The 13,512-nt window shown below is 42.7% G+C and overlaps 1 protein-coding gene across 1 annotated transcript in view; it reads left to right on the forward strand.

Annotated features, from left to right (window-relative positions):
- CRB1 (crumbs cell polarity complex component 1) overlaps positions 1–13,512 on the forward strand; it is a 93,223-nt gene that overhangs the window by 35,375 nt on the left and 44,336 nt on the right. The window contains exon 5 of the mRNA XM_056497182.1: positions 717–899. Coding sequence (XP_056353157.1) covers positions 717–899 — 183 coding nt within the window. The remainder of the gene's footprint in view (positions 1–716; positions 900–13,512) is intronic.

The raw sequence follows: 13,512 nt of genomic DNA on the forward strand, positions 1-13,512 counted from the left end.
TAACACAACCATTAAACTAGTCTAAAATATTCTGTCTGGCAGTAGGGAGTGAAACCCACAGGCTGTGTTCTCTACCAGCTGTTTGCAAACAGACCCCACACCCCAGTGGGGACACAGACCCTGTGCTCTTGAGACACTACACAGCTCTATCAGCACACAAACCACGAGTCTGTCCAGGAGTGTATTACACCACAATGCAGTGCCTTGTTACCCACACAAATCTCCCTGTTACTGCCTAAAAAAGACCCAAACGAATCCTTTACGGCACAGCTCAACTCACTAATGTAGAGCAGCCAGTCCTGCTGCCAAGGCCTAGCAGGGAGCTGCAAGGGAACATTCACACCTTCAAGGAGCTGAGGAAAACTTTCAGCACATGACAAAGCCTGAAGCTGTGCACAACTACTATTCAGTGTATGTTTTGGGTTCTGAATTGTAGAACGGTTTGGGTTGCCAGGGACCTTAAAGACCATCTAGTCTGCTCCTAAAAGGAGCCTACAAGAAATATGGAGAGGAAAATGTGGTGACAAGGGGGAATGGCTTCAAACCAGTAGTAGGTTTAAATTAGGTATTAGGAAAAAACTCTTTAGTGTGCGGGTGGTGAGGCTGGTGAGGCCCTGGCACAGGCTGCCCCATCCCTGGTGGTGTTTCAGGCCGGGGGATGGAGCAGTGAGCTGTCCCCGCAATGTCACCGTGCCCTTACCGCGGTGTCTCCGCAGGCTACGCGGGCTCCCGCTGCGAGGAGGACATCGCCGAGTGCCGCAGCAGCCCCTGCCTGTCCGGCGGAGACTGCCTGGAGCGCTCCTGGGCCGGCCTCTACGGGCTCGTCCCGGGGCTGCCGCCGGCCTTCCGCTACGACCGGGCCGAGGGCTACATCTGCCGCTGCCTGCCGGGCTTCACCGGTAAGGGCTGGGCCAGGGACGGGGGTGCTGCTGGGCCGTGCTGGGCCAGATCAGGGCTGAGCCTGAGCCCACAGAGCACTGGGTCCCACTGGGCCAGATCAGGGCTGAGCCTGAGCCCATTGAGCACTTGGTCTCTCTGGGCCAGATCAGGGCTGGGCCTGAGCCCATTGAGCACTTGGTCTCTCTGGGCCAGATCAGGGCTGGGCCTGAGCCACAGAGCGCTTGGTCAGGGCTGGGCCTGAGCCACAGAGCGCTCGGTCCTGCAGGGCTGGGCCCGAGCCACAGAACACTTGGTCTCACTGGGCCAGCTCAGGGCCCAACCTGAAGAGCCCTCAGTCTCACTGGGCTGGACTGGGCCTGAGCCCACAGAGCACTCGGTCCCACTGGGCTGGACAGGGCTTGAGCCCACAGAGCGCTCAGTCTCACTGGGCTGGACTGGGCCTGAGCCCACAGAGCACTCGGTCCCACTGGGCTGGACTGGGCCTGAGCCCACAGAGCACTCGGTCTCACTGGGCTGGACTGGGCCCTGGGCCTGAGCCCACAGAGCGCTCAGTCTCACTGGGCTGGACTGGGCCTGAGCCCACAGAGCGCTCAGTTTCATTGGGCTGGACTGGGCCTGAGCCCACAGAGCGCTCAGTTTCACTGGGCTGGACGGGGCCTGAGCCCAGGCAGTGCCTGGTCCCGCTGCTGGCACCACTCTGCAATCTCCACTTTTGTGCACAGCTCTGTCCTCACAGCAGAAAGAGTCAGATTGACAGTGATCCATAATCCTGAAAGAGATTTTATTCTACCTTTATTCTACCACAGCCAGCGCTATTTAGCACAGCCACAAACCACTCGGATTTGGATTTTGTGTGTGCTCCTGGGGCTGCAGTATTGTTCTGTCAGCTCCACCTGCTTGGTCCTTCTGAAGGAAAAAAATAATTAATACTGTATTAATTTGACCAGCCTTCAATTTCTCATTCCATTTATCTTCTGAGCAGCTTATGAACTTCAAGTCATATGAAATGCATAACTGCTGTCTCTAACATAACCAGCACAAAAGCTAATGGAGACCACAGCTTTCAGTCTGAATACTTACTTTTGTTCAAAGTGGCTTTGAGACTTGTTTTTGTTTCAGCCCTTCCCTTTAACTGTCCTTCCCTATGCTGTCACTAAGTGTTGCTGTTGTTCTTTTGTTCTGCCTCAGAGACCATAACATGAGGTTTCTACCCAGGCTTTCAGTGTCTCCCAGGCTGTCCCAAGCACCCTTACCTCTTCTCCTGCCTCTGCTTTTTCTTCACCTCTTTTCAGTGATGTCCAGACCTCCAGTTTCTTCTCCTTCTGTCTTGTCCTAATTTGAAAAGTTCTAAGTTCTGTGAGACAAACAGAAAAGCGTGTTTTGTTGATTAACCATCCTTTGTCCTCTTATTTCCTTCTTAATTGCCTTCACCTGGCTTGTTTGCCTGATTTGGGTCATGATTCTATGGGTTTTGTTCCTATGGAGGACTTACTCCCACCTGTCTGAAACTCTTAACTGGTCTGAAAAAAAGTGTGTCAGAATGGGTGTAAATACATCAATCTTGAATCAATTTTTCAATCCATAATCTCACCATTCCAGTGCAGGACTCTCCAAACCATGAGGGAGAGAAAGTATTGGAGACCCTGAAATTTCTACTCATTCAGTATGCAAATTAAATTACAATTTTAAAAACCATAAGTAGGTTTAGTTACATACATACCTGTTGGATGTTATCTATATAGCTTTCATGAGGGAAAAAAAAAAAACAAAATAGTTATTCTTGATAAACAGTTTGCCCACATCTTGGCAGGAAGACATCTTTAACAGGACACTTAGTAGCAATAGCACTGTACATTTCTCTCTGGTCTTTTTCCTTCTCCCAGGTAACCTGAAAATAAAAAGTGCTTAAAATGAGCCTCAGCCTCCTTGGATGTCAGAAACTGCAGCACAAAAAGCCTATGGGCAGGGCTGGAAATGTTTACCTCTGATCTAGAAAAGCAATTTCTCCAATTACAGCCAAATGATAAATAAGTTCGTAGTTTTCAATTAGAATTAAAGGATATTTAAGAATTGAGCTATAGCAGTAGTATGATTCAAGGTAGCAGGTGAGTCCTTGATAAGGACTATTTATTATATGGTGCATATCTAATGGAGATGAACTAACAGCCACCTGGAAAAAAGGTCAGATCCTTTCATCTGGGTATCAGTGTATTTCACTGACACTCCAAATCCTACATTTCTGCAGCTGGAACTCAGGAGTTTTCCCAGCCTTAACACCTAAATTGTTTTATGTGCTTTAGATATAATCCCTCAGATTCCTATTGCGACAGGACAGAGATTTTATTTAAGAAGCCACATTCATTTTATTATGCCTCTATTCTCAGTAAAGCAGTCATATAACAATATAATCATACTTCACCAAAGCAAGTTATATGCAGAAATAATAATCCACATACCCTGCATTGCAAGGGCCTGATCCAAAAGCCATTGGAATCAGTGGAAAGATCTAATCAAACTGAGCATGGTTGCCAATAAGTAACAAGCATCTTTGAACTTACTGGATAAGATTGCAAAAAAAATTAGTGTAACTGAACTGAAAAACTGAGAATATCCACCTTTTGGACTACAGTTTTAAATCTAAGGGCTGGAGATAATGGAACTCAAACACATGCCTATGACAAGATAAAATATTTCCCTCACAAACCGGGAGGAGGGAATAAATAGTACCTGGCAGTATCTTGTTACAGACAGTGATTTTTCAGGTGACTTGAAAAACAGTGAGTAAGTCCTACTGAAAGTCTTAAAAGGATCAAATCTGCAACCAAAATTATTTAGACAATTTGATTCTTTAAAATAAATATATAAATCCCAATCTGGAGGCTTTATCCCTGCTAGAAACTCTTTGAGGGCATTAGATATTCTTTATTCAGATCTAAGATAGAAAATTTCTGCACAGGTTCTATGAAGGGTTAAACTTCTCCCATTCCCTTTTAAATCAGTGTTTGTGGATACTCAGATTTCAAGAGGTGTCAGTACTACTGCAGTAGCAAGCCCTAGCTTTTTTTATATTACCTTGGCATGCTGGCCCCCTAGCACAACAGTACTTTTAATAAATTGGGCTTTCATTTAAAGGTCTTGTGATTTGTTGCTGCGAGGTAAAGGCAATAGTTACCCTAGAACTGTGTCCTTTCATACTGTGGATATATTGTATTGCTCTAGCACTGCACGTTTGTTAAAAAGGCTGTTATTTGAAAGGTTAAACTTTTCACTTCACTCATGAAAACCTGTGAGAAAGGAGAAAGGCAGAGCTATGGATTTGGTAGTGACTCATTTCACCAGGTTGTAATAAACTTAACACCATGTCAAAATTAGAGAGCTTCTGTACTTGCAAGGTCTACCAAGTGACACATTCCAGAATGGAGCAGAGCCCAAGGAGCAGCAAGTGTGCTAGGCAGGCAGGTCCTAAAAACTGGCAGTGCCTAAAAAGCTGTGCTGCCCTCAGTCCCCAGGCAGGGGGGACAGTGCCAGGAGCAGGGATGAAGCCTGTGGATTTTCCTTCAGCACAGTGAGGCTGAGAGCTCACTCCAGTGGCTGCAGGCAGGGTGCCTGCTGTCACACATGAGTGCTGGCTGCTGAGGGCCTGGCCACTGCTGGTGTCTTGTTATCTGCTGTGTGCCAGCTGTGCCACCAGCACTGCTGCTTGCTTTGGCATCAGGAATTCCTAAATGGTTTTTGGCCTTTTCGTTTGTCTTGTTTTCTGTTTTTCCCTTTTAAATTTCCTTGGCCCTTTTCCCAGCCTGTTGGACTACTGCAAGAGAAAATGATATGATCAGACTGGTGTCGTATGCATACTGAATTCCTTCCATATGCATGGGGGAAAGAAACTGTCTCCCAGAGCCAGGAGATGAGGCAGATAAATGGCCAGTATGGGAGAGTGCTGAACACTCAGCTAAGTAAAGGAAACCTCAAGCCAGACATTGAACTGGGAACATCATGGGACCAGTACTTAGTGAATTATTTGGGCTCTCGTTCTGCACTTAAGCCAGGGTGACAGAAACACAGAGCACACAGAGCTTCCATCTCCCTGCATGTCTGCAGGTGCTGCTGTGGGCAGAGCACCCACCAGAGTGCAGGGCAGACTGAGCCAGCCATCCTCCTCTCCCCTGGCCTCTGACAGTGTGGGACAGACATAAATATTATTTATGGGTAGTGGGTAGGACTGTGGGCACATTACCACTAACTTGGGAAGCTTAGAATACATACATTTATTTTTACAACTATAAAAATAATTATGCACCTTCTTGATTTTTTAAACCTTAACCATCAGCACAATGATCACGCAGCTGCCATCCTCAGCTTTATAAAGCAATATGACTAGCAAAAATTAAATCAAGCAGATGTATAATAAAGATCTCATCTCTAAAATCCAAATTTTATATTTTCTGTTATTTCCTCACCTGTCCTTCCGCTGTTCACACTATGGTAGTCAATCATTCCTCCATTACACCAGGTTAATTAATGGCTTGTCATCACAGTTTAAAAGGTTATTTTCTCTTAATTCTGAGACTTTAGAATAAGACAAGATTGATAAAGGATAAAATGAGGATACAAAAGGAGAAAAGACAGAGAGAAAAAGAAATTTTCAAGTTAAGCTTTCAAGAGCACCACTTGTCTTTTCAGTGGTACTCAGACTTCTCCTGCACGCAAGACAAGCACTCAAAATTAACAGGTCCAGAGGTACTGTTGGCTAATTATTATTCCCATACAAGCAAAGCCTCAAGAAAGAAAATTTTCATACCAGGAAATATCCATCAAAATTAGCTGGTTTAAGGAAAAATTCCAAGTACATTTGTGTGCACCACACACATGAATTGCTGAAGAAATAGAATTAGGGTTTGAGATCTCTCTCACTCTCTCTCTGGACTTCTTACCACTCTGAACCACAGAGAGGCTGTAACTGGCATGCAGACACCCTTCCTCACTGCCCAAACTCCATTCACAGTCAGTATAGGTTCCCTTTTTCACTGCTGGAATATGTTCCCTTACAAAACCAAAGACTCAGCTGGTCTGTCGGGCAGATGTGCAGCACCACATGAAAAATGTGGCTGTTTTCTGAGCATGGCAAAGTTACTGCTTTCCTGGAGAGACTTGTACAGCACTGCCCTGTCTCTGCTCCAGCCCCTGTGATCTCCACGTGTCCCTGTGTGAAAAATCACAGGGAGGAGGAGAAGGAGAAGCTTCTGCCCCTGCTCCCAGCCAGTCTCCAGCAGCTCCAGCATTCCATGGCCAGCTTAGGCATGGGCTGGACCAGCACAGGATGCCCTCAGGGCCTGGCAGGCACCTACTGCCTGTAAAAACCCTATACCAAACAGACAATTATCACTTTAAAGTACTTTCCCAACTCTGCCAAAGTCTGTGATCTTGAAAGAGTGCTTGGACAAGCTTTTAATGATTCTACCCACTAATACTATTTAACATTTCTTCAGTCAGTAGCATCCTAGTAAGGAGATGTTCACATTGTCATCAGAATTGATTCCTTCTGAGTTGGCTTCTCCTCTATTTCTGCCACAGAGCTTTTCCTTCTCTCCTTTTTCCTTGATTTTTAAAATGACTAGAATATTCTCTTAGAAAGACATAGTGTGTCCTTTATCACTGGTCTGTTGTCTATGCCAAGGGGCAGCAGATGCTTTCAGGCCCCAAGAATGAGGCATGCTCCCTGGTTTCTTGCTTGTCTCTTTATTCACAATCAAACTGCTTTCTTTGCAATAACCACTAACAATTTGTCTCATGCTTAGCTCCCTGACCAAGCACACTGGTAGTTAGGCTGGTGTGATTACCCTTTCTGGATACTTCCCCAGAAGGAAAGCCAAAGCTGAGCTCACATTTCACCACTCTGTACAGCAATGGCCATGCAAGGACAGCAATACCTCAGAACATTGTGGGCAGCACTGAAATTGGGTTGGAGCTGGAAGAATTTATGAATCTGCCATTCCTTTATCAGTTACCATTACCGAACTAGTGGGACATTTCAATTTCATTTCTACTGCAGGTAGTGTTCCTCTTGAACAATTTTAAGAAATACCATTTAGTAAAATAAAGTGTAATTTTTGCATTCTTTCACCATATAAATCACCACAGCAACTAAGACTGACTTGTGTTTTTCATGACAGCTCTTTCCTTAACAGCCCATATCTTGAGACACTTTATGAAAGCCTAATGGCTTTTTTTTTTTTTTTCCAAAAATTAATCTTCTTATGACTTAACTTGCCCCCTGTATGGCAGCAGACTGTGAGAGCAAATGCTTGAAGGCATTGACTCTACTTGTAATGGTTACCTAGTGTTTACCACTGGTTAAAGAATCAGAAAAGAGTAGCCTATGTCCCTAAGTGTCATTAATAACACCTGAAAACATTTCTGTGATTACAATATTCTGCAGCTTGGGCTACACCTCACTAGAACCTGAAGATTTGTGTCTTATCTGCACTTCACAAAAACAGAATAAGGTCCAATAGGATCATAATGAATGACATTACTTCAGTGAATAGTGGAATCTCACAGCCCATGAAGGATGTGTTTGTGCATCATTATCAGATCCACTTACCACAATTAATGTGCTCCAAGTAGAGACTGAAATAGTTTAAGATCCTAGAAACAAAATTTTAGATCCTAGAAACCAAATATGCTCCTAGCATGAGCTCTGACTATGCAGAAAACTCATTTTACTGAAATAAAGTTCAGCTTTATTGAAAATTTCAGCTTGTCCCTGTTGTTCCTATTATATGACAGAAAAGTATTTTTACTGGTAATGCCTCCCTATGTTAAAATTGTGTAAAAGCTGAACCATGATTATTAGGAAATGAGCTCTCGAGCTTTTCTTGACAACTCTTGACAGAATTAACTCCCATACCTGGTTTGTAGCACTGGGACTGATTTTTAGAGCCCTGATATACCTGTGTATATTTTTTAATGAGAAATATGAATTACAATCTCTCTCCTTGTTGCAAGTTGCAACTAGAAATGCAAAGACATGTTAGCCATCATTTCTGCATTATTCAGCACAAAATGGGTGCACAAAGGTCAGATGTTTTGGGGGTTTTTATTTGGTTAGATGTATATGATATTCAAACATTAGGAAGCATCTACCATTATTATTTTAAGAACATGTATAGAGTTTTGTGCTTTTAAATTTGACAGCTGACCCATCATTACTATGATCTATTTTCCCTAGTTGCCCTGATATGTTAAGTTGTATAATGTAGTCCAGTGTGATTGACAGAGCCTGGAAGCAGTGGATATTTTGAATCTGGCACATCTCTCTGTGTTAAACAGTGTTGCACATAAACACTTTTTAGCATGAAAAGCTTTTTCCTTGAAGGGAAGGAGGAGGGGATGAATGGCTTTTAATCCATAAGCTCCCAGACCTTACAACACACAGACAGATGATGTCCTTAGATTTGATGAATTAGTGTGTCCAGTACCTGGCAGAAAATGCTTAAAGAAAAAAAAAAATTAAACAAATAAGGCAGTTAGATATTGTTTGGGATCAGGAATAATGCTTTTTAAGCACCTATTGTTTTCCTGACACTCATTCTTGGTGGGTCATTCCATCATATGATTGACTACTTGTTAAATCAAGTCTGTCCAGTAAGAATTTTCCTCCTGGGGCCTTCTTCAAGCACTACCTACTTACCTTTTTTGATTTCTTTCTTAAATCTCTGGATAAACATTTCCTGGCCTTTTTAATTGTCATAACTCATATATTTATAGCCCCTCTACAATCCAATTTTGCCACCTCTTGACTGAGTTTATGAACCTGCTCAGTTCTTTCTTTCTCTATTGAAGAATCTCTCTGGCTCTTTCATTTTTCCCCTGCCCAGCAGCTGATGGCACAGGTTACTGCTAATGAGAGTTGAGTTTAAAGTGTGGTCTAAGTGAATACCATGCACAAACCCAGGTGAAATCAAAGGTGCTGCACACACCAAACTGACAGCAGAACTTTGCTCATCTCCTTCAGAATTGGATTGTGCATCTCAGGAGTTACTTTACAGCATGTGCTTTTTAGCACTGCATTTGGTAAGACTGCATTGTTCTGGTTCAGTTACAGTCAAATTGCAAAGTTAAGCAGATGCACAACTTCTGCCCATAGAGAAAGGAACTTCCTTTAAATCTACACATTCAGCTCTCACAGCTATGGAGAAAGTCCTTGGCAAGTAAAGAGTAAAGGAAGACCTGTGCTATGGGACTAATATATTTTACTTTCTCAATATTTTTTAATTTATGGCATATTTAAGGTCAAATGTCAAGTGATAAACAAAATGACCTGATTTAATAGTTCACTGTTTAGCTCAACAGATGATTTCAAAACCAGCCTTAATAATGTCACCATTGTGAACCCCATTAAAATCCAGTTTATTGGAAATGCACTAAATTATACAGCCAAACATTTAGGAGGCATTACTTCTCTTTCCCTACATAGCAGAGGAACTACTCCCATGGGTAGCATGGGAGAAGCTGGTGAAGCTCAGCCAGAAAAAGCACACGGGCTGCTAGTTCTGAACCATGTGCATGTAGAATAAATGTGTGTTCTCACACATATGTGCACACACGTGTGAACACATACATAACAGCTAATTCAGAGTCATTTATTGCTCTGCTTATAAGAAGTTAGAAAGGTCCCCAACTTTCATTTTTTCTGTTTTGAAGGGCACAGTTTTCTGGCTGGATTCTTTTGAAGTGAGAATTTGTCTTCATTCCTTTCTGCAAAATTTGCAGCATGCTGGCTAATAAGGACAGTTTCTTTTGGTCTTCACTACTAAATAATTATTTTGCATGCCTGGCTTCTGACAGTGGGAAATGCATTATCTCTGCCTGCCAAACCTGCATGTGTTTGTTTTGAAGACAGTATTGACCTACATTGAGATAAAAAATTAAAGCCTTCAGGCTGCTGTTAAACTTCTACAGCATCAAATATAAATGATATAATGCCGTTCATCACTTTGCTTAGAAGATAAAGTTTTTACACAGCTTAGCATAACCTTGTATTACCTTGCTAAAAAATAAGTATCGACTGCTGTGAAAACATGCAATTTGTTTGGATTGGAATCAGCATTTTGGTATCAGCAGAGCTCTGAGAACCAGGCCCTTGTACCCCTTCTGTACCTGAGAGCCAGCAGAGGGACCGTGAAGTGCTGTCCATGTCCAGCATCTGTGAGACATTAGTGAGCTCTGCCATGGCAGTGCTGTCATTGCAGCCTGATCTGGGAGATGTTGCTTCCCAAAGACTTGTGATGAACACTGCCAGTCCAAACATGATGAACACTGTTTGCCAGTCCAGATTCTTAGTGGCACTTTCCAGCTTTTGCACCAGGCAGTTTGGTCAGCAGGATCTTCCAAGTGAAGCTCAGGGATATTGGTCTGCAGCCAGTCATGGAGAGTCTACCCAGGGCTGGAAAAGCTATGGAGAGAACAAGCACCATGGTTTTGAGCAGAAAAGAGTAATTTGATGACCCAGACAGGGCTATTTCTAGTTAAAATTTCTTAGCACATTGTAGGCTTGGCTTTCACACAAGAACAACAAATTAAGAATTTTACTAATTATGCCAGTGGTCCTGCTGGCAGACTATTGGGCTGAAGGGAGCACCCACAAAGAATTTTGCATCCCTTCTTGACAAAAAAAAAAAAAGTGTTTGACACAGGAATTGTGCGAAATGTTCATGTTTTCCTCTTTGTACTTTAATATCAGCAAAGGACTGTTTCAGACCTTTACATAAGGTTCCCATAATGCCAGTGGCAGGAATGACATCAGTTTTTAAAGCATAAAAGGCACCTCATCGAGGCACAGAAATGTCAGTAGTAATTACAAACTTTGTTTTCAAGTATAATCAATTCTTTATTTATGGTGTGAAATGTTTTTTAACCTTTTGAACTTTCACCATTCTAAGCCAAGCAATATTGTTGGCATGTTCCTTTAAAAATAATTGCTTCTGGACTGAGAAATTGAATGTCAAGTTCCAAGTTGATGTAAATTAAATGGGTTGCATTAATAGTCTGGCCCACGGTAGGACTGAGTGTTTCGATTCTGGGTTTGACTTCAGGACATGACCTCTTGATCACACAGGTCAGCACAGATGGGAAATATTGAAGAGGTACCCCAGGCTGACATGGGGAAGAAAGTGTCTAGAACTGGTGTATCACAAACTGGCTGATTCATTAAACAGAAGCAATGTCAGGCTCCTCAGAGAATAAAGCTCAGTTGTCATAGGTTCATTACACTCTTCAAAAAAAGGGTTGGAAGGAAAATCACCATGATGGAAATCCTCAGAGCTGTCATGCACACATAATCTTCTAAACCTTCCTAGATTAACACTGCCAAGCCTGTGTACAGGGGAATGGAGCAAGGAATATTCTTAACTTCTACAGCACAATTATGTGCCAGATTTCTCACCTGTGGCTGTTAAAAAGAAATATTTTACAAGATACAGCGTTTTGAAATTGAAAGCAGGACATCTTTACAGCTGAAAGTCACACTTATGTGACCGTGTCTTGAGAAGAATTCCATCCATGAGAGCAACCACTTTCACAAGGTCAGGCAATACACAGTTCTTCAAAGAGAGGAAACCTGTGAATTGAAGTTTATATATTATATTTTAATAGGGCAGGCTATCTCCTGCCTTTAAAACTGGCTTGCATTTCAACTTCTGAGCAACCCCAGCTCTCTCAGTGTCTCCTCACGACAGACCTTCCAATTCCTTAACCCCTTCAGGGCCCTTGGCCAGATCTGCTTCTTTTTTGTACCTGGGGAGAGCAGAGCTAGGCTTGGCATGTTCTCCCTGGTGCTGAGCAGAGGTGAAGAGTCACCTGCCTCAACCTGGTGGCAACACAATTCCCAACACAACCCAGGAGTCTGTTGGTCCTCTCTGCTGCCAGGGCCATGTCTGCCTCATGCCCTCCTTGCTCAGAGCATGGCAGAGCTGCTTTCCAGCCAGCTGGCCCCAGCTTCTTCTGCTGGATGGGCTTTTCTATCCCCAGGTACAGGACTTGGAGGGAGAACCCCTTTGCAGAATTTCATGTGCTTCCTGAAGATTACCTGTTTCCCCAGCCTGTTGAGGTCCCTCTGAATGTCAGTACAAACCCACAGGTGCATAAAGAACTCTTCCTAATTTTGTACACACACACACACACACACACACATAAATATATGCATACATACACACATATACAGTTCCCATTTTAATTGTTAATAAATTTTAAAAATCGCTTTTAATGCTTTTGTTGGGTTGGACTCAGGAATTTTGCAGTTTACTGGCAATTAATTAGCACTGATGAGTCCCAGGTCTAAGGTCTTCTCAAGGACATAAAGAATAAGTTGGGATTTTGAGTAATAAAAATAAGCTGATAAAGTGAGCACTGAAACTAATTTTATGTGATATACTACATAAAAGCTCTTACATTAATTGTTCCCTGTAGCATCTAGCTCTTAATTATACACTGTTTGCTAATAAGAGGAACAAGTGATAAAGCCTAGTATTTTTATGTCTGCTCATTGGCACTGTTTGAAATAAACTCAGAGGTGACTCTAGTAAGGCACAACCTACTTCTGCTTAGGTGCCTGGACTGATTTTTTCAGGTACTAGGAAAATTTCAAAGAAGTTAAGCTAACCTTTTATGGATGACCTGGTTGCTGATCCCTTTAAAAACATTCAAATTAACTTAGAAAATGACTTCTGTTGATTGTGTAAGGAGAACCAGGTTAAGGAAAACACTTTCTTTCCCTGGCTGACAATGAACTTTGCACTTTCAATAAACAGTCTTGGGGAGAAGAATAAAAACCTGGTATAGCCAGCTAATTTATGCTGATAATTAACTGCTAGGAGTAGATTTGGTGGATCTGATTCAGATTGCTCTCCCACTGCTATAATTCTTCGAGTCTGGCTGTGCTAACAACATGACACTAATACAGAGAATTCTAATGATCAATACAATTATGACTCTAATCTCTGTCCTGTGGCACTATTTTTTCTTAGCAAAGAGGATTCAGAATCTGTTATTAGACCTGTTTGTGAGGCCAGAACATCATCTGCCTGTAGTACCAAATAAAGAAAACTATTTAAATACTGTACTGTGGAAAAGTCTGCACAGCTAGAGAAGTTAACAGTTACACATAAAGACATAGAAAAACTAGATTTAATCTAGCTAAATCTCATACCTGTAATATGCTCCAGGAAATTCCCCATCAGGCAGCCAGGATTCCACAGCAAGCACACACAGTCCTAGCTGAGGTCCATGCTGCCATCAGGACTGCTATGTGACCAGGCAAAAATTAAGCTAGTTTGGGTCTCAGCCTCGAGAGGAGTTAAGCATATGAAACCTTGGATGAAGAAAGCCACCATTTAGATGAGTTTTCACACTACAAAGGACTAACACTGCAGGGAATGAGGGGAATGAACACTGCTGCTGAAGTGAAAAGAGGGATGAACCTCTGCCCTTCCCACTGACATGGAGAGGGACTGAAAGATCACAGCCTGAAATCTCAGGTCTTCTGCATCTACATCTGCTCTAGAGCAAGCCACAGCTGACCCAGGAAAGAAAACACACATAAAAATAATAAAAAGT

Source organism: Oenanthe melanoleuca, chromosome 8 (assembly GCF_029582105.1).
Source record: "Oenanthe melanoleuca isolate GR-GAL-2019-014 chromosome 8, OMel1.0, whole genome shotgun sequence".
Taxonomy (NCBI): domain Eukaryota; kingdom Metazoa; phylum Chordata; class Aves; order Passeriformes; family Muscicapidae; genus Oenanthe; species Oenanthe melanoleuca.